This window comes from Pavona decussata, unplaced genomic scaffold, assembly GCF_977016875.1.
Source record: "Pavona decussata unplaced genomic scaffold, jaPavDecu1.1 SCAFFOLD_58, whole genome shotgun sequence".
Lineage (NCBI taxonomy): Eukaryota > Metazoa > Cnidaria > Anthozoa > Scleractinia > Agariciidae > Pavona > Pavona decussata.
Genome location: NW_028145480.1, coordinates 5644100 through 5670658, shown reverse-complemented (window position 1 = coordinate 5670658; position 26559 = coordinate 5644100). Strand labels below are relative to the sequence as shown.

General features: G+C 40.0%; 2 protein-coding genes across 3 annotated transcripts; both read right to left on the bottom strand.

The window, feature by feature from the left end:
* Nucleotides 1-314: 314 nt before the first annotated feature.
* LOC146479884 (uncharacterized) lies at nt 315-17460 on the bottom strand. Of its 2 annotated transcripts, none has more exons than XM_085110751.1 (13): nt 17152-17460; nt 12539-12590; nt 12000-12095; nt 10815-10931; nt 9295-9377; nt 7672-7749; nt 6924-6966; nt 5881-5925; nt 4951-5067; nt 4349-4405; nt 3362-3427; nt 1794-2053; nt 315-1274 (listed from the first exon to the last, which is right to left on the bottom strand). In XM_085110751.1, the coding sequence occupies exons 1-13, from the start codon at nt 17329-17331 to the stop codon at nt 1059-1061; spliced, it is 1410 nt and encodes a 469-aa protein (XP_084966877.1). In that variant the 5' UTR covers nt 17332-17460; the 3' UTR covers nt 315-1058. The 2 variants fall into 2 exon arrangements, with proteins under 2 accessions (XP_084966877.1, XP_084966878.1); XM_085110752.1 differs by having other exon boundaries at nt 914-1274; nt 12000-12092.
* A 6148-nt stretch (nt 17461-23608) lies between these two features.
* Nucleotides 23609-25675, bottom strand: LOC146479883 (uncharacterized). The gene has a single exon (XM_085110256.1). It carries the CDS (start codon nt 25665-25667, stop codon nt 24057-24059), a length of 1611 nt encoding a protein of 536 aa, XP_084966382.1. The 5' UTR covers nt 25668-25675; the 3' UTR covers nt 23609-24056.
* Between the last annotated feature and the right edge of the window lie 884 nt (nt 25676-26559).

The following is a 26559-nucleotide window of genomic DNA, read 5'->3' as shown; positions in this document are numbered from 1 at the left end:
AACGGCAGAAATGACTAGGTGACCATATTTATCCTACATCTGCCGCTCGCTGTTTTCAGTTTCTCAGCAAAATTAAATGGAGTAGTTTTGCCTTAGCATCAAAGGACATATAATTATTATGCGCTATTCTCATCTTTGAACAAACTTTTTCAAGAAACAATAAACGCCAATCTCACGTTTGTAGTTTGCCATAAACGCGATTCTAAATCTATCGTTCAAATTAGAGGGAGTTTTACACAAGAAATTTACCAAGTATTTCTTAAGGCAAAAAATACGCTGGCCGTGATTATCCCGGCAAAATAATGAAGTAAAAATACATTAAAACTTTTACGTTCTTTGAATGTAGCCATGGAAATTCACCAGGATTTCTTGAAAAGTAATCCGAAATATTCCCAAACGGGATTTCTGATGGCAAAAAAATTGGAAGATTACAATATCACACAATAAAGTATAATACATGATTGGCGTATAAAACTAATAAAAATATCACCTTATATAAAGGTTGGATGAAATGTCTGTTGCTTAAATGGTTTAAATACATGATAACGTGATAACGGTTCTAAACTAAAACTTTTCCTCGGGTCATCTGTCTTTCTTCCAGCTTTAGGGTTTTTGCCAATTCTGACGTGTTAGCCTGCTTACAAGGTTCGGTTTTAGGCTCGACGGGTGAATGGTAGCAATGGATGCCAAATGTCTTGGAGGGAATAGCCCATTTTACAGTTGTGTGCTAAGTGACTTGGCTTTGGATTGTAAGCGAGGCTGGGGGTGACCTTGTTTTGATGCAGACCTCACTGCTTTTGATATGTAGATCATGCTGTTCTTATGCTAACTAGTTTGCATTTACATATGAAAAGGTCACCCCCAGCCTCGCTTACAATCCAAGGCCAGGTCACTAAGCACACAGCTGTAAAATGGGCTGACTATTATTGGGAGTTCTTACATTCATTTACATAACATGTGTACCAGCCGTTGTTACACGACCAAAATTTTACACCAAAACGCAAAAGTGCTGACACCTTTGAAATCAAAGAAGTATAAGTAACAGTTATAAAAGATTTCTACAACGGTAGGATAAAAGGTCTGTCGTTTAAACGATTTAAAATTTTCCTCTTGTCCTCGGGCCATCTGTATTTCAGTTCCGCCCACAGCGGTAGATCATGCGGGTCAATGGCCACCTTTTGGGGGAGAACAATGCACACCATCCTGGCGGCTGAGTGAGTCTGTGAGTAAATTGTTCGAAGTAAGCTGAGTTCATACCAGACCCGCTCATTTTCCTGTGGAGAAAAAAGGTTATGAAGAGGTCAAGCTGGAGTTAATTTAATTAGGGTCCCAAAGGACGAGGAGGTCATTTTTGCCATGGCGCCTGGGGCCAGGAACTCATTACCCTGGGCCCAAAGCCTTGTTCTACTTGAAACCCGAACAACAATGCTGAATTGTGGCCCTAAAGAAACAATGGAGCCCTGACGTCCTGTAGCCCTAAATCCCTCTTTAATCAGTCAAAACGCAACAAATTTTAAACCTAGCACCTAAGCTCAAATTACACTTTTGGTACCAAAACAAACCGACCTAGGTGTTTACACTGCACTGGTTCCATTTGGAACAGGAACGCTTCCAAAACTGAACCTGCTTTTTAGCAGCTTACCAAACTCGGACCGGTTCGTCAAGGGGATGGGTGGTCCTGTGTGAACAAGAGGCTTATTTGGTCCCTCTTTTAGACCGGATTCATTTACAACTAGTTCCGTGTGAACACAGCCTAAGTTTTAATGTCAATACGAAAAGCGACCCCACTATACCTGATTAGAACATTGTGAGTCTTCATCAACAGTTCCACCCAAACGCAACAGTCCCGGTGACAGAAACACGAGTATTTTGCACGCTTTTTTGATTTGCTGTTCCGCCCAACGAGTCGGGCCAAGATTCACGAGCTCGTTACAGTTCATCACATCCATCACAACTCTGTAGCCATTCTGTCTAAAGTAGTTCACGACAGATGCCACCTGAAACTGGAATTTCTCGTTTTCTGGGTAGTAGCACGCGTAGAAGAATTCACTCCCTAGTAATAGAGGTTGAAGCGTTAGAAAACGTTAAGTTGACGTGGGCTCTGAATTAAGTGGCCAGGTCCCGGTTGTTGACAAAGCGGATAACTCTATCCAGTGGTCAGATCGCTATACATCGGATGAAATGTATTCCAACCAATACATTTTATCCGCTTATTAAAGTTATACGCTCTTTGAACAAAAGGGTCCTGGTCGGTATCGTGGTACGTTTTAAGATGTTCAGTCCTAAAATGTTCAGTTGTCATTACGTTTATGCGACTGCCTCTTGCCTGTTTGAGGGATGTTATATTGTCATAAGGTTGACCATCTATCAAAGGCTTTCAACATTAATTTTTCGCTTCAGGTCGAGCAGGTAAGTCTTTCTTCTTACAAAAATTAATGACAAAATCGCAGCAGTGAAACAGAGCTGCATGGAGCCGTGTTAAAACAACTGAATCAACTTTGCGTTCGCAGTTTTGCCTGTCGAAAATTTTCCCGTCCGCCCCTCCCACTTAGGTCAAGTTAGGCCATGACTGAGCCATCTTTCTTTTTATAATTTTAACCCATTTCCATCACCAGGATTAAATTATTTATACAGTGGAACCTCGATTTAACAAATTGTCAAGGGACTAGGTAAATTTCGTTATATTGAGGGTTCGTTACGTCGAGGCTCCAACCAAAATTCAGTAAAATAGCACACGGACACTGAGTGTGTACTTGTTAGTTTCAAATAGATAGGATAAACAAGACGTGGCACTATTAGACTGCAAAATAGTCCGGTTTTTTTTTTTTTGGCCTTGGTCTGTCTTATGAAAGCGAGCGAGAATCCACGTTTCGCGCCTCGCAAGTTCGCGCGCGTCGAGGCTCGATTCCCGCCGCTCCCTCGGGTCCGGCTTTCTTCCCCGAGCGTGGGCTCATTACCCGAACAGCGGCTGGTAATCGAGACTACGCACGTCTCTCTCTGTGATTTTCATGAGAAAAAACGACTGTTTCGCAGTCTGTTATGGTTGTGCTATCGAAGGGGCTTGGCCTCGCTAACCTCGATCCATTTTCAACCGCAGCTCAAACAACACGTGTCTTTGTTAAAGCAATCAGGTTAGATCTTAGATTCTTGAGATTTTTGAACCATAATTTTGTTATGAACTCTTGAAATTATATAACATGATGGAAACAAAAACGAAAAAAAAGAAAGGCGCCATCCCTGAATATTTCCCTTTATTCTCATAGCCTGTGCGTTTGATCAGGCGGTAAGTATTACAGGAGAAATTATACACTGATCTCACGTTAGGTTTTAAAGACTATAGAGCCGTTTCGTTGTCTCTTACCTGGTAACCTTAGGTCATTGTTTATCATTGGATACCTGTGTACATTGTCGTTTTCTTCGCGTTCCTCTGTGTGAAGTAAAAAACGGATTTCTAATCATGATGTAACCAGCCACAGGCCAACTAAATAAATTCACAGTCGGAGCACAGGTGACCCACTCGGTCGTACCACTGTAGCACAAAGCAACCAGGGTTATAACTCCCCTAACCCCTCCTGAATGGGATGTCCGATGGAATGGAAGGCCCTCCCCATCCCCCACCCCCCAAATAGAATTTCTGCTGGTACCCTTAAAATACGTGGTTGGAGAGAGAGACAGAACGGAGAAGTTTCATGCCTAGAGAGACGATGTCCAGGGTCATTAATGCAGAACCTAACCCAATTTATTTATCTATTTATTTATTTATTTATTTATTTATTTATTTATTTATTTATTTATTTATTTATCCTTTATTTCGGTAATTCAAAATTTTGATGTAGGCGAGCTAACGAAAAAACCATTGAGACCGCTGGAAAGAGCACCTTAAAATTAGTGAAAAAAAAAGGCCAAGTTTGCGACGCTCATCTTTAAAATAACAAAGATATCGTTTTAAGTCTGAAATTTTATGAACGTTTGTACGGAGACAAGCAAGTTATGCCAACCACATCACCGCTTACTGTTCTCTTCCAAAGGAAACGACTGACATGGGTGGGGTATGTCGTCTGAATGGCACCGGCGCGGCTACCTCGAAGACGCCTCTTCTGGGAACCACTCGGGGGAAGCAGACCAGAAAGACAACGTATGCGCTGAAGGGGCACTCGCCAGAGACTTGCCGATCATGTCAGTCTCGCTCGATGAAGCAGGGAGGGCAGGAATTCATGACAGACAGGAAAGGTGGAGGGTTGTTGAGGCGCTATGTGGTTCATTCGCTACTTCACAGGAGTGAGTGACATAGTATAATACTTCTACATTACCGACTTCATAAGAATAGAGATATCAATGTCTATCTTACCTGTGCAACATGAATTGTTGATTCTGGAAATCTCAGAAACATCTCTCTCGTTGCTGACTGTTGATCATAATGAACAGAAATGAAACAAAATCATGTCAACGACCGAGCCAAAGTGAACCCATGTATTTTCTGCTGAGCGTTAGGCTAGCTAGTAAGGAAATGGGAAATCGCACATTAAGGTTTTCTCCACAGACTTTGGCACTGGAACCACCTTGGTATTGCATAGTATTGCATAACAAACCGTACCACAGGAAAGATTGCTCCATGGCTTTCATTTCATTTCTTTACAGAATTGCACGTTAGTGACACCTTGTACAGAATAATTAAGAGCACCCGACATGAAAGTACTGTTCAGTAGTTGGTCATTTCAATGGACAAACTTTGGGATTCCATCCATAGACCTGAAAACCTTGAACAACATAACAAACAGCACCTCAGGAAAGTATTACTCAACCGCCTTTCGTCCGAATGCCCTTGCACAGGAGCCCATGGAATGCCGTCAAGCGCTAAGGCTTTCATGATCCACTTACTCAAATGTTATTAGAACCCCCTTGAATGTGTCAAGTAAGTAAAGACGTACAAACAATCACTGGTTCACTAACCTGGCGAACAATTCGGGCACAAGCTGATCCGCTTTCGATAAACCAGAATTAAAACGAGGAGCAACACAAGACCAGCAGCTACACCTATAATGGCGACTATGACTTTGTCGGTGGGACCTGTCAGAAAAAAATACGTTACTTTAACAGCTATGTATCACTTAACGATAATGATGACACATTCAGTCACTGCTCATGGTTTTTTTTATCAACTGAGATCATTCCAAGTTATCAGTTCTATAAAACGTTTAAACGCCGACTATTCTTCCTTCAACTAAAGTTACCAATAAACAGGCCCATCTATTTGCGAACATGACTATTGCGGTTAACTCCCTGTACCTGTTCATTTGTCTAGCTACCTGTGCCGATCCTTCCAGGTACCCCAATCAGTATAATTTTCTTGGGCGCGAAAAAATTATATTCTTCGGCAGACCAGCATCGTTGTATGTTTGGCTGTCCCTCCTCTTATGTTCATTCTCGGGTCGTCTCCGTTGATCTGTTAAAGGTTTTGCAGTGTAGGTTTGCGTAATCATCTTTTCATTACGGGGATAGCTTATTAGCCCATCACCCAACATCCAACCTGTAGGACCAGGAGACACACTTGGTCTGGCCTCTACACGGCCAAGCTTTCTGCTCATTGAGAAACGAAGACCTCTTCAAAGCCAAACGTAGAGACTCTTCGGGGAGACAAACCTTAGCGAATTAGGAAATTGCAACTCAAGTAGACTGGAGAACAAAACGTTCAATCAGAGCAATGATTTCTTGCAAGCATGCACTTGAAACTTACTTCTGTTCATATAATGCATTAACGAAATGATATTATAAAGAAAATACACTACTGAAAGAGTAAACTCGTGCTCATTCGGAAAATAGTTTTGTGAAACCACTTATAGCACCCTCTCCTGAGCTAAAAACCGGATTTTAACAGCTTACCTTCTTTTTCTGGGGGTGGGGATGGCGGATCACCCGGAGGAGGACCTAAAAATACACCAATAATAAATCACCAGCTCATTTACTAATGTATTTCGGCACGGTAGGATCGAAAAGTTCTTGAGAGAAGTTTTTCTTCCCAGCCTCTCTATTTGACACAGAGGGATATAGAAAGTTCGATTGTTTAGTGTGGTCACAATGCACAGTGGGAGTCCCAGTCATTAGCCGTTTTTATACTAGAGGATGCATCATCCGTCTGGACGAACTTGGGCAAACATTTGTTGTTCGTCTGGTTATTCGTCTCTAGCATAAAGACGGCATAAGACGCATTATGCGTCTGGGCGAACTATCTTCCGTCTTTCAAGACAAACAACGGAAGATAGTTCGTCCAGACGCATAATGTGTCTCTAGTATAAAAACGGCCATTTCTGCACGTCGACCAGTGTGTTAGTTCACGATGCCGAAAATTCCAAGCGGGCGAGATTAAAAGGCACGACACTATCGTGTTTCTGTTGCCGCGCTGTCAATATTAATAGGGACTGGGAACTGAGGAGTCTGAGTAAATAGAGCGACCACAAACACCCTTCCACGCGGGGTTTACGCACCAAAACAATTTGGAAAAATATACAGCACTAGAGAAATTTCCCTGTGACTTTCATTAAGCAATCACGAAATCAAAACAGGCGGTAAAGCTTGAAGTGTAGTGAAAATGTAAGCATTGAACTCAAGTTTATATTGCCACATTTTGTACTTCTCCCATTCATTTATTCGCTCTTTTGGGAATTGTTGATCTTTGTGAATCCTTCTAAATTGCAAAACTCTGATCTTCATGACTCGACAATCCGTAAACTGAAATCATGCGAACAATTCATTTACTGGTTATCATTTATCCTAGAAATCGAAAAAGAAACTACTTTCTTGCACTCCCAGTTCTGGGGAACGCTTGTACCCAAACTTCAGTTGTCAATTAAAATTTCTCAATATTTAAATTTAAGGGCATCAACGGCCCACATTACGAGTTGAATTAATAAATTATGTTTAATTACCATACTGTTTCATCGTGAGCTCATTGTATGGATACGTGGCCACCTGAAACAAGGAAACGACAGAAAACAACGTCAGTATCACGTCAAGTATCTTAATCGGCTGTCGATATAAAGCTTATTCCAAAATGGCTACTATTCCAATATTATTTTGTTCGTATTCAAATTAGCCCTTCAAAAAGTTCAAAAATCAATAGAATATTTTACCTTGAAAGAGACAAGAAGGGCTAATTTGAATGTAAACAAAAGAATATTAAAATGTCAGCCATTTTGGCATAAGGTTTTTGATGATGCGTCGGCGAAGTCATACCCTTTTTTTTGGGGGGGGGGGGGGGGCAACATAGCTATTTAAGGACGGTGCCTGCTAATACAGAAGTATTTTGCGTACTTTATGACTATGCGAGAAAAGCAGATCTTAGCAAGGGCTATTGGAATCCTAAAGGAAAATTGGGGGTAACCACGCATTTTTTCAGAGATAATTAGCGACAATAATTCTAACAAGCGTTAAAATACAAAACAATTATGGATTTTTTTTTACATTTCTGCAATTCGGACGTAGTTATAAACCGCTAAAAAATGCTTTGTTTTTGCAGGCACCGCCATTACGAAACTTGATGAGTTTCACGGACCATCCCGCCGAGGTGCGCAGAACATATGGGCAGTAGTAAAGGAGGCACCGTCATTGTGCAGAGATCAGTTTCTTGCCATGATGTCACCACTGTTTCGGCTTTACAAACATTTCGGTACATACCCCAAGGAAGACGGAATCAGGATAGTTCCAGCCAACTCCATTTCTAATAATCCACTCCTGCCACTCCTTTTTTGGATCCTTAACAAAAGAGATAAACATTTAACCGGAGCTCATATCAGAGACCGAATAATCGGTTCTCTAGGATAAACTATTCTCGCTTTACATCACCTGATCCAAAATACAACTGTGTTGGATGAAGGAGAACGTACCCATAAAAAAGGTCCAATAACAGCAAGTTAACAGTATTTTAAAGAAAACATACGATGCTTTTGAGGCTCGAAGAAATGTTTCGACAGACACTTCTGCCGAAAGAAGTGACAGTTCTGTCACTTCTCCACTGTCATCTTCAGCATCGTGTTTTTTTTTTTTTTTTTTTCTCAAATCTGGTTTTGTTGTTGTTGTGCATCACCAGGCAGAAATTTTTGAGATTTTTAATATGGGTCTGCAAATTAGGACCCCTCTAGCTTTTATTAGGGGCATGTCTGGGTCTGGAAACTGATATGTTTAACGACTTGTTTACCCACCACAAGGTCTCTCGATTTCTTTTTGGGCAAAGGAGAGCAGAATATTCCTTTGTGCTTAAAGCACCCATTAAACTGAAATTTTCGCTTCGCACTAAGCAAAATAATGTCTCCGTGCCGGCGTTATACGTTTTGGTACATTTATATGTCATCATTTGCATACAACAACGTGACAATGAACACATTCAAGGTCTTATAAAGAACATCGTATGACTATTGCTTTACTGAAAAACTACAGAAGAAAAATTAAAACTAATGTTGCCTTGACAATGATGGAAGTAACACCGAAACGTCGCACAACATTAGCTTCAATTTTTCTTATAAAGAACGTGAACAAAACAGCGGTAAATTTTCCAGACATTTGCTTCACTTGAGAATCGTCCCTCTAGTTTACATTCAACGCGTCACAATGACCAGGCCGCCACATACAAAACTGATTGGTGACTCAGATGACAATAAGAAGCTTAAGCAGCCGCGACGACAACGGCAACTAAAACGTCGTCCAAAAATATAACTTTATTTCATTTGTGCTACTTCGCGATTATTTCAACTCGCTCAACTTCTACAGAAACGGCTAACTATCCAGGAACCAAATTGGTAGGAGTGGCGTTCAAGATAAGAAAGAAAATGAAAAATTCACCGTCGTGTGCTCACGTTCTCCAAAAAACCTAGAATTTGGTCATTTCACGTTGTTGTTTTGCAGAGGACGGCAAAGAAATGTACCAAAATTCAAAACGCACGTGCAGAGCGATTGTTTTTGCTCATTAAACCTATTGTTTCGCGGCGTTGTCGATGTCGTCGCCGTCGCCGTCGTCGTTGCTTAAGCTCCCTAATATTGTCGGCGTTGCCGTTAGTTTTGCTTAAAGGGGCACTGTGACGGAGACTTTGCTGTACGGTTTGTCAAAACTGCTCAAATATTTGACAAGGTACGTTTTCTCTAACAAGAAATTGCTCTTATAACTCTTAGAGCACCAGGAGGAAAATATAAAACGATTTCTCCAAGAAGGAACATGAAATTAAATAAGCGCCCAGGGCGGTTAATCGAATAAATACGGTATCTAGTTGAAGGTGCTGCACAGTTTATACATTGTTATCAACTTACCTTTGGTACCAGTACACAAGTTTCGATTTTGGGACGAATAGTCTGGTAAATCAATGCATACGACGTCCAGTTGAGGTACGTTTCTAAACAAGATCATGAAATGATAAAAAAATGGAGACGTCAGGTTATGTATGGGTCAATTTCAAATGTCATCATAACCCCCCTCCCCTCTTCACACCCTTTCGCCTCGACGAAAACGAAGCAAAATATTTTCATCCACACCAGCGTTTTCGTATCGTTTTCATCTATTGACACTAAAATGCTCAAAAACGATGAAAACGACTGGGACCTGGAATTGCGCATGTGTTAACATCACAAGACCATCCTGCATCTTGGATAAATGCTGCGATTTGGACTGGACACTTTGGCATGCGACGCTTTTTACGTCACCGTTTTCACCTGTCTACACTAGAAACGAAGCGTTTTCAAAACGATGAAACCGTTTTTGAAAGTCTCCGTTTTCATCGGCGTTTTCGGGTGTTTTAGTGTGGACGATAGACGAAAACGTATCAAAACGCATGCATTTTCAAACGAAACCGCATTAGTGTGGATGAAGCTTTATATATTGTTTAATTCGGCTCCATGATATGGGGAACTTTCTTGGAAACGTTATAGGTGGTAAGGGAGTGTTCATAACTGATTTCACAGAGAACAGGATCCTTGCATCTGCGTTGATCACATATTTTTGCTGCTAAAAAAATAGTACAGTCCACTCCCGATAACTCGAACCTTCAAGGGAAATTGAAAAAGGTTCGAGTCATCGGGAGTTCGAGTTACCGAGGGTAAAATTATATAGAAAATGACCTGAAAGGAAAGGAAGATTGGTTCGAGTTAGCGCGAGGTTCGAGTTAGCGAGGGTTCGAGTTATCGGGGGTTCGAGTTATCGGGAGTCGACTGTAGACTGCGAGTAGTCCCTGATAGTATATGGAACGCGCAGTGGGAGCGTCATGTCTCCTCACGGAAGGCAATTATGGCGTGTACCTTGCGTGTTCCGCTCGCGTTACTATCCCTAATTCCGATTAAATTAATATAAAGTTTACGACCTATCGATCGACCAAGACCCTCCCCCCCCGCCCCTTGCTATAACTTGTTTATTGCGCATGCGCAATTCACGAGTTCAAAAGGGACTATTTGCAGAACAGATTCCATCGGGGTATGTGAGATTCACACAAGGGTAGCATGTAAAACAGTTACTCTGTTCTTACCGTATTTGAGCAGTTTTCAACTGAGTGTCGAAAGTTCTTAGGCGTTTTCTTTGGCTTTGCTTTACTACGCTGTCATTGGCTGCCAAAAATTCCACTCTCTTGACAAATTGAAAACAAAGCCAAGCCCAATCGTGACTTGCTCGCACGCGTTTTCTCGCGTTTGGCGCCGGTTGCATGTATTTTCTTCGAGTTCTGATTGGTTCATTGCGCCATTTACGTTTGTTATGAGTGGTCAGAGTAATAACCGGTTTTAGTTTTACGACACTTATTGAAAACCGCTCTACAAATATAGCCAAGATCAGTTGGTGAGCTTACCGTGAAATGTCTTGATCCACTTCACAGATAAGTTAGGTTTTCTTTCCACAAAATCCACAACAATTTTCGAGGGTGTCCTTGCTCCGTAACCGTCTTTACGGTTAGGATTGAAACACGCTGTGTAAGATCAAAATATGTTTGAACTTAACTCCGAGAACAATATATTAAACGCCCGCAGCGTTTTCTGAGGGAAGGAAATTATTTGATTTTGTTTTATTCGCTTTCGCTGAAATAGAAAAGCGTAGAAACTATTTCCTGGTTATTCCAGTTAGTAAACCCTAACTATTTTCTGGTTGCAGTCGTTTAGCCGTGAATAGACCCTTCTCCAAAATAGCGGCAACAGATTTGAATGAGTTAAAATTGAACTGAATGAAAAACTGATACAAGCACTGGAAAGAGCATCTTTACGGTAGTAACCTTGCAAAGTTTCAGCATATTAGGTGTTATATCAGCTTAGGAAATGTAAGATGAAATTTGACAAATTTACAGATGTTTGTATGACTGGGGGTGTACGTCATACCCTCAGTCATACAAACGTCTGTAAATTTTTCATTTTTCAAATTACATTTTCTCAGCTGATATTACACCTGATATGATGAAACTTTGCAGGGTTACTAAAGTAAAGGTGCTCTTTCTAGTGCTGGTAATGGTATACGTTTTTAATTTTAACTTATTTGAATTTTTGGCCGCTATTTTGGAAAAGGGTCTATTGTCTTGTTTATATCATAATTATAGTTAGAGTTGAAGTCTAATTGCAACCTGTACTAGCCTTTCTGTAAGCTGTTAATTGCCTGTTTAAATTTCAGTTCAAGTAATTAATTTTGCAAAACTTGGATTACGTTTCAAAGCTTAGAAACAGGGGTTTCACTATGGACCAACCGCGGTTGCCGCTATAGTTAATAAGCAGAAGTTCTTTTGTGTGAAACAACAGAGCAACCGTATTACGTCATGAAATCCGAGATGGCGGCGCCCGGGAAATTTAAAAGCGAAAATAGGCGACAATCATATCTAATTTTAAGCACACTTGAATGTTATTTCTACTTCTAAAACTGAAATTTAGAATGTAGACACTATTCCCAACAATAAACCGTCCATTTGTTTTTGGAGTAGAGGTCCCTTTAAATAATCTCAAATTAAATCGTAAACATATACAACTTTAAAATTGCCAGCATAAGTTTGGTGGACCTTTCTCGTCCGCACTGTTAGTGTCCCGCCTTGATCTTGGTCTTGGTCTTGGTTGTTTCGATTTTGTTATTAATTCAAGGAAAGGTAAGCTTTCTGCTGAAAGAAAGAGAAACGCTGTTATTCCGGGCAACCGCAAAGAACTTTCTGTGATTGGTCAATACTATGTATTATTGCGAGAAATGTAACAAAAAAGATAGGTCAACATGTCCGCGAAGGAGCTGCGATCCACTTAATTTACCCCATAATCGCTTGTAACTAACATTCGCCTTTCAAAAATGAGTTTATTTGATCAGTTATTGCCATGTTCGGTGGTAACAGAAGTTACATAGATAAAGCAGAAATTAAAAAAAAAAACATACATAGAATGTATGAAGCATAATCGGCAATGAAAGATGAATTTCTTGGCAGGGAAGTAAAAATGCGCAATGCAATTCAATGGAATTACCCTAAACAAAAGCACATTCCCTGCTCGCTTTTTGGCGATTTTTTTTTTAAAGAGGGGGATTTTACTGGGTGAAGGTACAGGATGTCGTTTCTACCTGCTCTTTTGCGACGGGCACATTCCCTGGAGCATAAATTAGATGATGTTTCCTGGAATAAAGAAAAGCAGTGTCATGAATCAAGTGCCGTTTATGAGATGCCTGTCAATTTTCTATCTGACAGGTTAGTATCCTAAGAAATTATACGGCGCGCACTTTGAGTTCGTTGAAGACATAACTGTTACATTTACATGACTGTGTGCTATTTTGCAAGTCGAATAGAAATAAAGTTGGTATATATGATGTATCTATTAACAGGAGAATAATTAGGAAAATAAACACAAGTACGTTTTTCTATTCTGAAATTGAAAGTGTGCACTTTCTAAAAAAAACGTAATGATGGTATGCGGCGTTGACCAGATCCCTTGACCAGAGAACCAATCAGATTGCCGAAAACTGTTGCGGTTAGTGTAAGTGAGAGACCAGTTTTTTGACCACTTTTTGAGAGAGGGGTGGGTAAATACTAACATAATTCCTACAAAGTTTTTGCAGGAGAAAACAGATCGTGTACAGAGAAATGAAGTAAAGAATATCTTGCTAACTAGTAAAAGAAAATTCATGCAATGTACGCATCCCCATCCCTCCCCCCTCTTAGAAAAAAATTGTCCTGAAAAAATTACCTAACCCTCCACCCCCCAAAACGATGATATTTTCCCAACATCCCCTCATAGTAACAGCTGCAGGATATAAAGAAAGCCGTGGTCTGATTGGTCTCTCACAGGCCAAGTCTCCCAAGGAGCTCGGGTGGCGCAGAAAAATATAACTACAAAGGAACAACCCAGCAGGGAAGAATAACATGCACTGCATATGCGTACCCTGGGAGCAGAGCCCGGTCTTGGGGCCTATTTAGAAAACTCCTCATCCTAATTTATTTTAGAAGGATGGAAGGGGGCTCTGCCCGTAAGGTTAAAGATACACAACTCACGACTCTAATACATCTATTAGGCGGGCACGTGGTTTTCACATGATCGCCAACCACCGCGATCGCGCCATCGCTAGTAAATGTGCACCTGTACTTTTTATAGTATCACAAGATTTCTGACCCCGGATGATGCTGAAAACTGCCGTCTAAAACCGATTTTACGCACGCTAGGAAATTGCTCCTTTGCAAATAAGAAACTGAATAATTTCAGCGTTTTCCGTGTGCGAATTAAATTGTGATGCATTGAATATGAACGATGGTTAACTTTTTAATCAACGATTCCATGCCATCTATTTTGAAAATCGTTTTGAAAAGCCAAAAACCACACTTGCGTCAGTGAAAACCTAATCATACCAGCATTAATGAATCTGACAATACGAATGGCCAAGATAGAAATGAATTGAATGTCAATAATAGTTAGACGGATTTTCCAACTTCTACGAAGAGAAAAACATGTTAGTAAAATTGGCTAGTCTGATTGATCGCGGTTCGTGTTTCGTATGCAAATTCAAATCGTGCCCTTAGGTGTTTTAGAAGCAATTCGTGAATGCGCGATCGACTTCGATATAAATTTAGCACATTTCGGACCAAAAAAGGCAAAGACTGACGCGTAATAATGCTCTAGTCTGGGCGGTTAGCTTAAACTTTCGAAAACCGGGCTGGTTATTACACTTCATAAGGGGGTTAGTTTCTAAACAAACTGCTGCGGGTGGGGAGGGGAGTAGACAATAATGTTTGGTTCATCAAAAGAGTTGATGACTAAGGAATAATTGGCCGCCATGAAGAGGTTTGAGTGCTGACGTTCCGGGCCCAGTTGCTCGAAGCATGGTTAGCGCTAACCCGGGTTAAATGCCATGACAACCTATAGGTTTTAATACCTCTTAACCAATGGTTAGCGCTAACCACGCTTCGAGCAACTGGGCCCCGAGCGTTAGCCCTCCGTCAGCGATTCGCTCTGAGGAGGGGCTAACGCTCGACGTCAGCTGTCGAATCCCTTCACGGTGGCCAATTTACGTTTAGTTATCAACTCTGTTGATAAAACAAACATTAGTTATTACACGACTCTTCTATTTAGAACAAAAACATTAGCTTAATACAAATACACCCAACTCTCGTACCACGGATGCACTTTCGAATCAGATCAACACTTCCTCTGCGTTCAGTTCTATTTTTTGTTTGTCACATTTTGATTTTGAGGAAGTTCTCCGAGCTCCTTCATTAAACATTTATTAAAACGACAGTGTGGGTGTTACAGTGTAAGTGTTTCAGATGTTTAATAAAACCATCCACAAAACAGCTTTAATTAGCAAACCGCAGGCAAAATGAAATATGTAAATTAACGGGGTGAATTTTACAAACATACAGATAAAATGAATTATTGCTCTATATTCTTTGGGTAAGTAGATAACAAATGTTTGTTTTGTGATCGATGTAAAACGTTTGTAATTGGTCACTTCACTCCGATCCAACCGATTTATCTTCGCAGCTAACAGAGCGTGGTTTCTTTATTAAAACTGGCGAGCGACCAATTTCTCAAATCAAATACCATTTCCTATATATAAGTGAAACTATATGAAATACAAATTCACCTAAAAACAAAAGAATCGAGATAAGTCAGAGTTCCTTTCTACTTCCCGAGTCTCTAACTAACTACTGGCGCCTTTTGGTGTACGGAACTTCTATTTGACCAAATTAATGCTGTCAAAAATTCAATAACCTCTCTCAAAGAATCAATAGGCCCCTGGTGGTCCCTGATATGACACTGAATTTGCGCGGACCAAAGTTTCATGACTTCTCCCTGTCTAGAGGGGATCAGTCTGATTAAAAATTTCAAACAAACAAACAATATTTAAAAACTCGCTGGAGCACGTTCGAACGATTTTGGGCAATTCAGTTTAATTCTTATGAAATGAGAAATATTGTTAGAAAACAAAACCCTTTTTCTACACTAAAGGGCATATTTGGGGTTGATATTTTTGGTTTCCAGTCTCAAATGCTAATTAGATTTTCAACCGAATCATCTTCAAACCTATAGTTTTTTCATTAATTTTTCTCTAAAGTGCATTACCTTCCCCCTTAATTTCGTCTTCTTATGAAACATTCTAAAACTAGTTATCAATATGTCAGAAATATTTCTTGGGCCTAGCACAACAAACAGTTTCAAATTTCTAAAAATATCAGTGCTATAACCACTGAAACGCAACAAATACAAAGCAACCTATGATTAAAAAAAAACAATGTTTCTCGAATTTTCTTTTCAATCACCCGTATCGAATCCCCACAAAAACAAAACAAGTTTCTTTGTTTTTGTCGCAACAAACATTTTTAAATTGCTAAAAATATAAGGGCTTAAAAGCTACTGAAATGCAACAAATACAAAACATCCAATCGATCAAAAAATGTTTCCCGATGTTTCTTTGCAATCAGCCATATCGCATTCCCACAAGAACAAAACAAGCTTCTTTGCAAATAATCCTTTTAGTGGCCGGTATCTACGTGCGCTAACAGAGTTATTGTCTTCTCAATAGGGCTAAACTGCTACAAAACCCAACACAAAAATGGCTAGACATAATAAAAATATACTGTTGGAGCTGACTTAAGCCAAATCATGCAGGTGGACGCGGTGCTCATGCAGTGAAGGTACGCTGCAGTGCCAAACTTAAAAACCTAAACATTCACGATACTATATGGAAAGCGCTCGATATAGAAATGACCTTCTCACCAAAATAAAACCAAAAGCCATAGAAAATCTTGTTAATTGACACATCGCGTGACACCCACACGTAGAGTAAACAAAGACAATGAATAAATTAAAAAAGCGTTATCACGAACGTACATTGTGTTCAATGTACATTAAGCTCTGCTTCACTCAAGCTTTGCAAAAAACGGTGCAACTTGCTGTGTATCAAATTTTTGGGCCCTTGTGCGACTGTTCCGCTCTTGCTCATACGGCATTTTGCGATCTGTACTGTTAGCAACGTTTTAGTATTCTGCGAACTGCCTTGTTTCTAACAAGGGCCGCGGCGAAACCGCACTTTCAAACTTTACAAAGTACACGAGTTTGGTCTCTCTCCACGAAGATTTACTTGGTGGTTTTGCCGCTATATTGAAACAAAAAAACATGCTTCAGGCTTCTTTTTTTTGTGCTTGGCATGCATTCCGAATGATAAGGGTTGAAATATCCCGGGTAGACAGGATATATGTCAGCTTGCCAGTTTCATGCTGTGATAGCCTCGACGATCGCGAAGGTTGCGTTTCAAGACGTTTTGCTTAGATACACTGAACAATTCCATTTGGTGTGATGTATAACTTCGAGCAACAAACTTGAAGTAAATGCTGCTGAACAATCTAGTGTTGCGAAGATAAGTAAACATCACACGCGGTAATCAACAGTAATTGCTCTTCTCGAAAGTTTCAGCTTTATACATGTATTCAACTTCCCGTAATATTGATTATTGAACAAACAAAAGAAAAATGCGGGGGAAACGCGCTCTTCCCGAAATATTATCACAGAGATGAAATTAAAATTTCATTTGACTTAAACGTCCTCATATCAAAATGTACATTTTGAAACATGACTGAAGCTGTGAGCCTGTTTTGAGGGATGATATGAATGCACTCAGTACAGAACAGATCGTGAAAAATAGACAAAACAACCATGCTGTAGTTAGAAATTACGCTCCTTACGTACCTTTTCAAAGTGCTTATTCCTCCTGTATGAACAAAGAAACTGGCAAATCGCGTGTCGTTGGCGAAACGTTCTATCGGTCGCTTGATCTTCGCCACTCACGGACACCGGAACAGGTTGGCTTTCAATCGAATCTCGCACGAAGCCCAGCAAAAGGAGAGAAACAATAAGATTCTCTATCATCTTACACTGATTGGGAACAAAATTTGACTAACTTCGATTCGATTCGTGGACTTGTAATAGGTGAAGATTACTTCACTCCTCCGATCGCCAGCAACAACACATCCTTCGCTCGTGATGACGTCGACTGATGTTATAATGTATGCTAATTACATTAAGTCTTGCGAAATGTCGTGCGCTTGCACTTGGGGAGTGGGGCGGGGGAGAGGAAGGCTCAAAGCAAACCAAAAAGACAAAACCGAAACAAATAATAATAATAATAATAATAATAATAATAATAATAATAATAATAATAATAATAACAATAATAACAATAAGTGACCATTAGGATTTAGGGGTTTGATTAGAAGTTAGTGATGTCGCCGCGGCGTTGCAACGTTTTGGGGGTAAATACAATAATTAGAGTTCGCTATAAGTTCCCTGCCCAGCACGAACTTTTTTCATATCATGTATGTATATCTTTACGAGGTAGCATCTAAATTATAAGTCAAGTGAAGTGAACTGACCTGTCCCTAAAAATAGCCCCTAAACTATTTAGGCCAAAACACACTAACCGGATGTTTTTAATTTAGCACTATTAAAATTTAAATTGCTGTATTCTTGTTCTTAAGAAACTTTTACGGAGCAAACGATGTCATTGATAAGCATTTAGCGACAATTTCAGCAAGTTTCTTTAGTTTTGTAACTCTTTTTCGGCTAACAGTTTTCCTCACTACTCAGCCAAGGAAGACGTGAGTGTGCTACGCTTCATTTGCTTGTGGACGAGACAGATACACTTGCTTCCGATGGGCTCCCACCCATGACAAGATCAATGCACTTTTCGCCTTTGTTTGAAAGAATTTACCGTTCACGTGCATGGATTGGTCGGCCAAGGACAAGTGATGGCAGTAAGGCTTCGTGGTAAAGGGCATTACAGGATTGAAATGTTGGCGGACGAAAAACATTGAGCGCTGAAGTACAAACAATCGACACTGATATAATTGCCTCAAGAAAAATAAAGGTGAGGGCAACACAGAAATCAAGGCCCATTGTTTAATTCAAAGTCGGACACTTAAGATAGTTGACATTGCCCCTAAAGGAAACTCAGTGTTCGTTCAGACTTACAGGGCAAAAATCACGCAGGATTATAGTTTATTCACTGAGGGAGGAATTGCTTGATATTTTCCCATTGGTGCACTAACAACATTGTTTGTAAACAGAAAGGCACTAAGTGAAGTATAGTACAGTTTATTTGACCAAAGGAGTAAGATCCTCGTGGTATTGCCTCTCTGACTGCAGTACCCGAGTAACATGCTTTGTTGATAGTCTTGATAGCAATGTGTGCGTCCTGTCGAAATTTGAGGACCCATCTTGCCCCGGGCATCTCAGCGGCCCGGCACCAAGTGTGAAAGTTGCCCTACACTCTTTCTTTTTTTCACATAAGAATGTTGTTTTTTTCCGGCCCAGGCTGGATATTTTTATTTTTCTGCCGATTTAAGGCTGAAAAAAAATTCTTGTATTATTCTTAAATTATAGCGTACGACATTTCCGTTTTAGAATGTGTATTAATATCAAAGATATAATTTATCATGATACTTATTGCAGTTTAGCTCATTACTTCTGTGCTGTACACTGTACATATTTATGTATTACATGTACCGTTCATCGAACTGTCATTAGCATTGAACATTTGGCTACAGCTAGTGCAGGTTTTTTCGTTTTGTTGGCTAGTTTGTCGTTTAGAGAAAGAAAGAAATTTTATACGGTTAAGTTTAAAACCAACCTCGTTCCCAGGACTTTTCCCTTCTCGTGGGGGAACGAGGTTGGTTAAAAACATACTAATCGTATTGTATTTACAGATTTTCAACACACCAATATATCCTTTTCAAAATCTCAGCCTCGGTTTTATTCTTCAAATATTCTTAAAATTTCGCAAATTTCAGCCTCGATATTGTTATAAAATATATTCTTAAAATATATGCTTTTTGGACAACGAGGGAGTGTATGGGACGGTAGGGGGGGGGGGTGGGAGGGGTAAGATTTCCCCACACCTTTTGTCGGCTGTAAAATAAATAATGCATAAAATAACCCATAAAATAGTTTTGCTTGTTTGCGATTGGTCAAAATTCGTCACGTGACGTAAACTTGATATTTCTCAAGGGTTATACCTCCATATATATATATTTTTTAAATCTTGGAAAGTTAAAATGGAATGAATGACATTACTTCGAGACTTAAGGATGAACGAAAGTTTTGTGGCAGACGGGAGGCAAATTTCTCAAGCGGTATGGCCAAAAACCACTAAAACGTCAAATTTGCACGCTCGGAGTGAAATAAATATTCGTTGGTCGGTAAATAATAACCTGTATTTGGTCTTAAGACTGTACACGGATATTTGTCATTATTTCTTCCGAGAAACAAAGGGATCTCTGGTAGAAAACTGTGAGCTTCGCGCCAAATAAAAGTTCTTAATTGTTTTTGTGCATACTCTTTATGTCACATGCCGTTATTTACCAAAACCAAGATCAATTATAGCAAGACGCAGGCGAAATGATAAATAGATCTTCGTATTCGTAAAGAAATTGCCCGAGGCTTCAATTGACTTAACAATATAACTTTTTCTATAATTCAATTGACTATATTTCCTATATATATCTGTCGAATAGCCGGTTTATCTTGTTGTTCGGGATATGTTTTAGGCGTAGGCTAAACTCGACCTGATCGTTACAGAGGAGTATCAGTTTCTGTTAAAAATTCATTAGAAAGTAGCCAGTACAGGTGGTATGGAATAGTCATAATGGCATGATAAAAGCGTATGCAAATCATTGTGGATAAAAGCAATTCAAAATTAATAGGAAGGCTAAAGGGTCACAATTTTATGGCACAAGGGCTTTTTTCCTAATTTGTGGTAATTGTTCCACAAGGCAAAAATATCGCAAATATTAAAATAGGCCTTATCACGGTTTTCGACGCCATTTTGACGAGTACGCAAACACGTCTTGAAATATTAAACAGTGTTTGTATGGAAATCCGATGTCAAATAATTTTCATTAAACAGCCTTTCTGAAAAATTCATGAATTGGAAACTTTAGGGACTATGCAAAGGATTTTACAGGAAATAACTGAGAAATGTAGCTGTGCTAGAAAGCATCTACAGTCGAACCTCCCGTAAGCGACCACCCATAATGTCAAGGAAATGTGGTCGCTTACGGGAGGTGGTCGCTTACCAGAGGTCAGACCGCAGGGAGTCTAAATTTCGGGTAATTTGCATATGGTAATCGCAGGGACCTAACCCTTTGGCCAGTGCTTATCGAAACCTAACTTTTCTTTAGACTGTCTGATTTAGGAGCAAACAGTAAACAGCATTTTGGAATGTTACGTTTCAAGCGTAAAACATCTGCAACTTTCGCGTTTGTTTGTTTGTTACATAATCCAGTTGCCATTCTTTATCGCCACAATTTTTCTGTTGAGTAATACAAGGTTGAGAGAGTCATCACCGGTCGTGCATGTATAAGCACGCTATTTACAAGATAAGAGAGTTTCTTTCCTATAAGGGATTCAACCTGATTAAAGTGCACACTATGGTGCATGTGTATGTTATCAATTGTTTTAATGGTAAGCTATTTCGGGAGACCGTTAACGTAGCTCCGGCTGTGAGATTTTAATACGGCGTCCGCTGTAATGATGTGGGCCAATCCACATGTTGCAATTTCCGCCCATGAGAGATACAGCAGATTATGTGTCAAGTGGTCGCCTACGGGAGGTTAAAAACAATTGAAAATTCTAAACAATCATCTCTAAAAGTGGTCGCTTACGAGAGGTGGTCGCCTACGAGAGGTTCAATCTATAGTGATTTGACTCGAAAACTTTTGGTATTTTGGAAAAGTGGTCGCTAATGAGAGGTGGCCGCTTACGAGAGGTGGTCGCAAAGGGAGGTTCGACTGTAGTTGCGTTTTGACATTTCCATGCGTACATTTGTCTGTATAGCGAACCAGCCGTGAACTGCTACTAAAAATAGTTTGCGGGAAATAAATACGGGGAAATGTATGGAAAGTTCAAAACACGACTGGACGCTTTCTGGCACAGCTAATTGTCTCTTCTTAAAATCCTTTTCCTAGTGCCCAAAGTTTCCAATTCATGAATTTTTCAGAAGCGATGTTTTATGAAAATTATTTGACATCGGATTTCCATACAAACACTGTTATTTCAAGCCTGTTTGCCTACTCGACAAAATGGCGTCGAAAACCGTGATAAGGCCTATCGAAGTTTGCAGTAGCATTTTCCTCGTACAGTGTTTCGAACCGGCCGACCGGACTACCTTGCGGGTGGTCGCGGGGTTTAAACCGCGGGCCAGACCAACACTCAAGATCTTTAAATAACTGAGGAGAAAGTGCTGCCTTTTGACATCTGCAAACAGTTAGACTTTCCAGCCTTTTCGGAAAAGGTAGGTCCTGTCTCACAACACTTTTTCCTAATAGGGCAGGTGATAAGGCACTGCTCGAATGAGTAGGGGACGTAGTCCCCGGTGTGGTGGTCTATTTCGGTCTCTGATTTCATCTGTCTTTCATGAGTATGTTAGGTGGGTGGTTGAGATCAAAATATGGACCGATAGCGGCTGCCAGTGGCGCCTTTACATGCTGACGTCCGATCTCACCCAACAGAAGAATTGTAAACCACCATGGGACTATGTGGTTTGTGCCGCATACAAACACATTACCAGAGCTAAATGTTAGTTCCTTACGAACAGGAAAACTGAGGGAATGTAGAGAAACGTCACAACAAACTAAACTCAGACATAGCCAGCGAGGGGTTAGTAGACATCAGTCATCCAAAATTATTTCGAATACTCGAATCTGATTGGTTCAGATAGCAAAGACAGCGATCGCATGCTTGGAAAAGGAAGTTTAGTTAATATTTTAGTTAAGATTAATTTGCCACTGGTCGACAATTAATATTAGTTCAGAAATCTGGGCCGGAACAGATTAGATCCCGCAATAAGGGAAGCAGAGTCACCGGACTGCTTTTAAACGTGGACTGTCAAAAGTCATTTTATGATCCTTTTATAATTCTACTTTTAACTCTTGTATATATATTTTTTCATTTCTTGTTTCTTGTTTCTATAATTTAGGTTTTTATTTGTTCTTGTAATTTTTTAGAGAACCCTTCTGTAAACCACTTTCGTGATGTTGGTTTCCTCATTAAACATTACCCTCAAGTACTTCATTAATTACGCGGGATGCCAAGAGGCAGCCCGTGTCTAAAATTCGGTGACGTTTCGTTTTCATCGTAGTCGCAAATGTGCATCTTTCAATTATTAACTCGTTCTACATGTATCAAATTCAGTTTTCTCCTAGAGGGGATGTTTTTGTCGCATATTGTCCTTATTGTCTTTAAGAAAAACGGTCAAATAAGAATGCAATATCTTAGTGTATGTTAGGAGGGAGCGGACGGGAGTTTTTTGCTACTGTGACGTCACGTCCTCGTGATTTCTCGGTGGAACTAAAAATGCTTCTTGAGTGGCCATTTTGTTTTAATGTTTTAGATTCAAATGTGCTGTTTACAGAAAGACAATTGAGCCTTTTGAAGCAGCGGATCGAAAGGATAAGTTTTAAGAAGTACTCGACAGTTTAAATGATGGAAAATGGACAGCAAGCGGCGAAGAAATTTGGTATTGACTGGCCAGATTGTGTTTTGCGATGCGGAGAGGAAAGGTCAAGCTTCAGCTTAAAACATTACCTGCGCTGCAGACTTTGTCGAACTGATGCCCAAAAATTAATAGAAATCCACGTCATAAAAAAAAGAAAGGTATGATTGACAATTTCTATTTAAAGTTTCGTGTTGTGAATGAGATGCTTGAAAATAGTGCGCAAATTATTTTGAGGACGTTGTATCGTCTGTTTTGTTCTGCTTCTTGGCAACGACAAAATGGTTAGACTGTAGGCGATAGAGTAGAGCAATAGAGCTAGAAGAGCGACGTGAGCTAGAAGAGCACGGCTCGTTCGCTTCAATTAGCCCGCTCCACCATTAAAAAGGAACTGCTATCAGCGTACAAAATGGGTGGTTGCTTGGTTAAATTCTTACAGCTTTTAAACAAAATGAACCGCGAATATGAAGATTAGCATTTCTATTAACAAAATTATCAGATGATAAAAGAGGAATGGGTTTGAGTTAAATGGAGTTTATTGGTTATGTGACAATTTAGATGTACAATCGGAAATCATAGGATAACCCTTGGAAGTGGAATAAACGAAACACATATATGAAATGAGAATAAAAGAATAAATAACCATCTCTGTTATGTTAGGCTCGATTTCTAGCCGCTGTTCGGGAAACGAGTCCGTCTCTTCTCGGGGGGGAACAAAGACTGGACTCGAGAGAGCAGTGGAAATCGAGCCTATGTTATGTACGCAGGTTAAGTAGTTACGAAGAGAAAGCCTGCAAAAATTCAGGATTGAATATATTTGGATTGCATTGCCGCCATGTTGGTGGACAAAACAAAAGAACATTTCCTCGCATAGTTTTCATATAAAAATGGAAGAAAAATCTTATCGTTCCTATCCACCAACATGGCCACCATACAATACACCATGACGTCACATGCAATTCTCCAATTGTTTTTCATGCTTTCCCTTGGCAACAATTTAAGCTGTGCAAATAACTGCGATGGTCATTCACTTATTAAAGATTACTCCTTTTATCTGCTTAGAATGTCTTAGAACTAAATTAGCATAAATTTAGTATCTCAGTTTTCAGGTAAAGGGCATTTCGCAGGTCTGCTTTAAGGACTCATGAAAGCGTTCACCGACAACTTCAAACAGGGTATTACTAGTCCAGATAGCTAATGGAACTGCATTTACAACTGCAACTAATATGTGTCTTTTCCATTGTCTTCGCCAAACAGCCATGACAGCCATATTCTGAAAGTGAGTCTCAATGGCTAGAGACAGGCTTGTGAAAAACCACTCAATGACTAGCTGAACTGAAACATGGACGGCAAAAGACTGTATCAACGTTTGAAGGGAACTGTGTTGTAGGTAAATAAGTTGATACAAGTATAAGTAACCGTTAACAGCTACAATTGCAGTTGATTCAGACAACATGCTCATGATGGCGATATCAGCCATTAGTCTCTCACGGCGAGGGGTGCGAAAACTTCCCCAAGGAGCTGATCGTCTTTCCCGCAGAGTGTGACAGGCGTGATCAATGAAAACCATTGTGCTCCGTTCTACGACTTCCGCAGCGCCATGAATTATTCCAAGAATAGCGATAGATGGTAAGCTGTCAAGTTCCGCTTGTAAAACCCTAAAAATAACCGCTGAACCGATATACAGTGGAGCCAACAAAACGTAAGAATATGCTGGATGAGTAATGTTATATAACCTCTGAACACAAATTCGGGAGATTACTTTCAAAATGACGACAATGAGAGGAGAAAATATGGCGATTAGTAGTTTGCCTTCTTCATTTTCTTTGCTGTAAACAGGATAAAGATATCTGGCTATTAAGCTACCAACAATGAGAGGTAAGCAGCCTGGTACGATCATTTGGAAGAGCAGCATCAACTTCTGTTTTGTTGACCGAGGGCAGAAGTGATTCGTTATAAGGTAGACTTGCAAACACACACTTATTAGAAAAAGGGCATTGAGTGGATCCTTATTAGAAATCTTGGAGTGAGATATTCCAAGGAGTTGTAAAGCAACACGATAAAGTGTGTCCAAACAGTATGTCAGGAAACACAGCAAGAAAAGTCGTCCTCTCACCCCAGTTAACTGGAATGAGCGAAAAAGAAATAAAATATTTGCAAAGTACCAAATGTAAAGAAAGGCACAGGAAATGACACTTGAAATTGTTCTCATCCATTGCACTTGTAATGGAATCAACTCTTTTGGTTGAAATTCATAGTTATGTTCAATTTTGTAACAGAGAAAAGAAGTCACAATGTATACTGTACCAATAAAGCAGGCGGTTAGAAGTGAAATCAGAGCTCCCATGTACAACGATTTACACACTGTTCGGACTGCGGACGGTCTAAATCGCTTCCAAGCCATGGCTCTATTTTCATTTTGCTGATATTCCGGAGTTTCTTCGTTTTTCTCCGGTGTGCACGCATCGATAACCCTTACATGAAGATGCCTGGAGGTTAGATAGTCCAAACATGTGGCCTCTCTGTCGCTGTATTCTTGAAAGATAAGCTCATCAACAGGATGATAATACCATTCTCGCCCTGTGCTCTCTAGAGGACTGTAGCCTAAAGACTCCGCGGTGAATTCAGGTTCTTCTGGGTTGTAGTGCTCTGTCACTCCTCGTGTAAAACTGAACACGATGTGACCAAACACCTCTATCAGTGTACTGCTGCTCATGTTAGTGAGTGGATATCAGATGAAATTTCAAAAGTACCCGTTAGCTGATGTTGAAACGTCCAAAACGAACTGAAATGTTTTTATGACTCTGATCAACATATAACTCAGCTGAAATGATCGGTATCTAATGATGTTGCAAAATTTGATAGGGGAGTAGAGAACTGTGTGCTATCTTACTCCGAATACATGGTGTCCTTAAAAATTGATCTGACTAATGTCGCGCAACATACACTCTGCTAAGTTACTTGTATCCGACAGTGATTTCACCGGGGGTTCGAAGCAAAGCTATATTCAGCTTAGTTTCGAAGAAGGATGCCACCCTGTGGATTCCGGTTTCAAATCTGGCCTTGTTATTAATCTTCCGCGGAAGAATAATTGCTTTAGTACAATTACCCAGGTGATTATCAGAGAAAAACAAGAACGGTACGAAAAATGTCAATTTTGTTTGTTTCTTTCAAATTGTCACCTATCAGTGAACAGAGACGCGCAGTCTGCCGATCACATGCTCAATCGATAAACTGCTCATTCCTCAAGCAGTACGTCCGTTATTCTTAACTTCTCTGCTGTTTCAATGAGAAAAAGTATTCATTTGACTTCCTCAGTGAATCAATGTTGGGTTTCTCCGATCCGTTTACCAAAATAGATGGAGATGAGCCAGGATGTTTGGTGTACTGACAGGCTCGAGGATGACGCGTGTTAGCAGGCGCAAATGATGTCGATGATTTCGAAAGTCGATGAACATCGATCGTTTTCGATCGAATTCGATACTAATCAATTGACAAATATCGGAACTCGATAAAAATTAATCGCAAGATTTCTAGAGATTATCGACTCCGATCGATTTGCAAAATCAAAATTCGATTTGATCGATTTTATTCGACAAGTATCTGAA

Excerpts from the sequence above, each read along its gene's own strand:
- LOC146479884 (XM_085110751.1), bottom strand. The coding sequence starts at position 17,331 with ATGATAGAGAATCTTATTGTTTCTCTCCTTTTGCTGGGCTTCGTGCGA. Across the intron at positions 7,750-9,294 it reads CTTGTGTACTGGTACCAAAG|GATCCAAAAAAGGAGTGGCA; the intron begins GTAAGTTGATAA and ends TCTTTTGTTAAG. Across the intron at positions 5,068-5,880 it reads CCCACCCCCAGAAAAAGAAG|GTCCCACCGACAAAGTCATA; the intron begins GTAAGCTGTTAA and ends TTTTTCTGACAG.
- LOC146479883 (XM_085110256.1), bottom strand. The coding sequence starts at position 25,667 with ATGAGCAGCAGTACACTGATAGAGGTGTTTGGTCACATCGTGTTCAGT.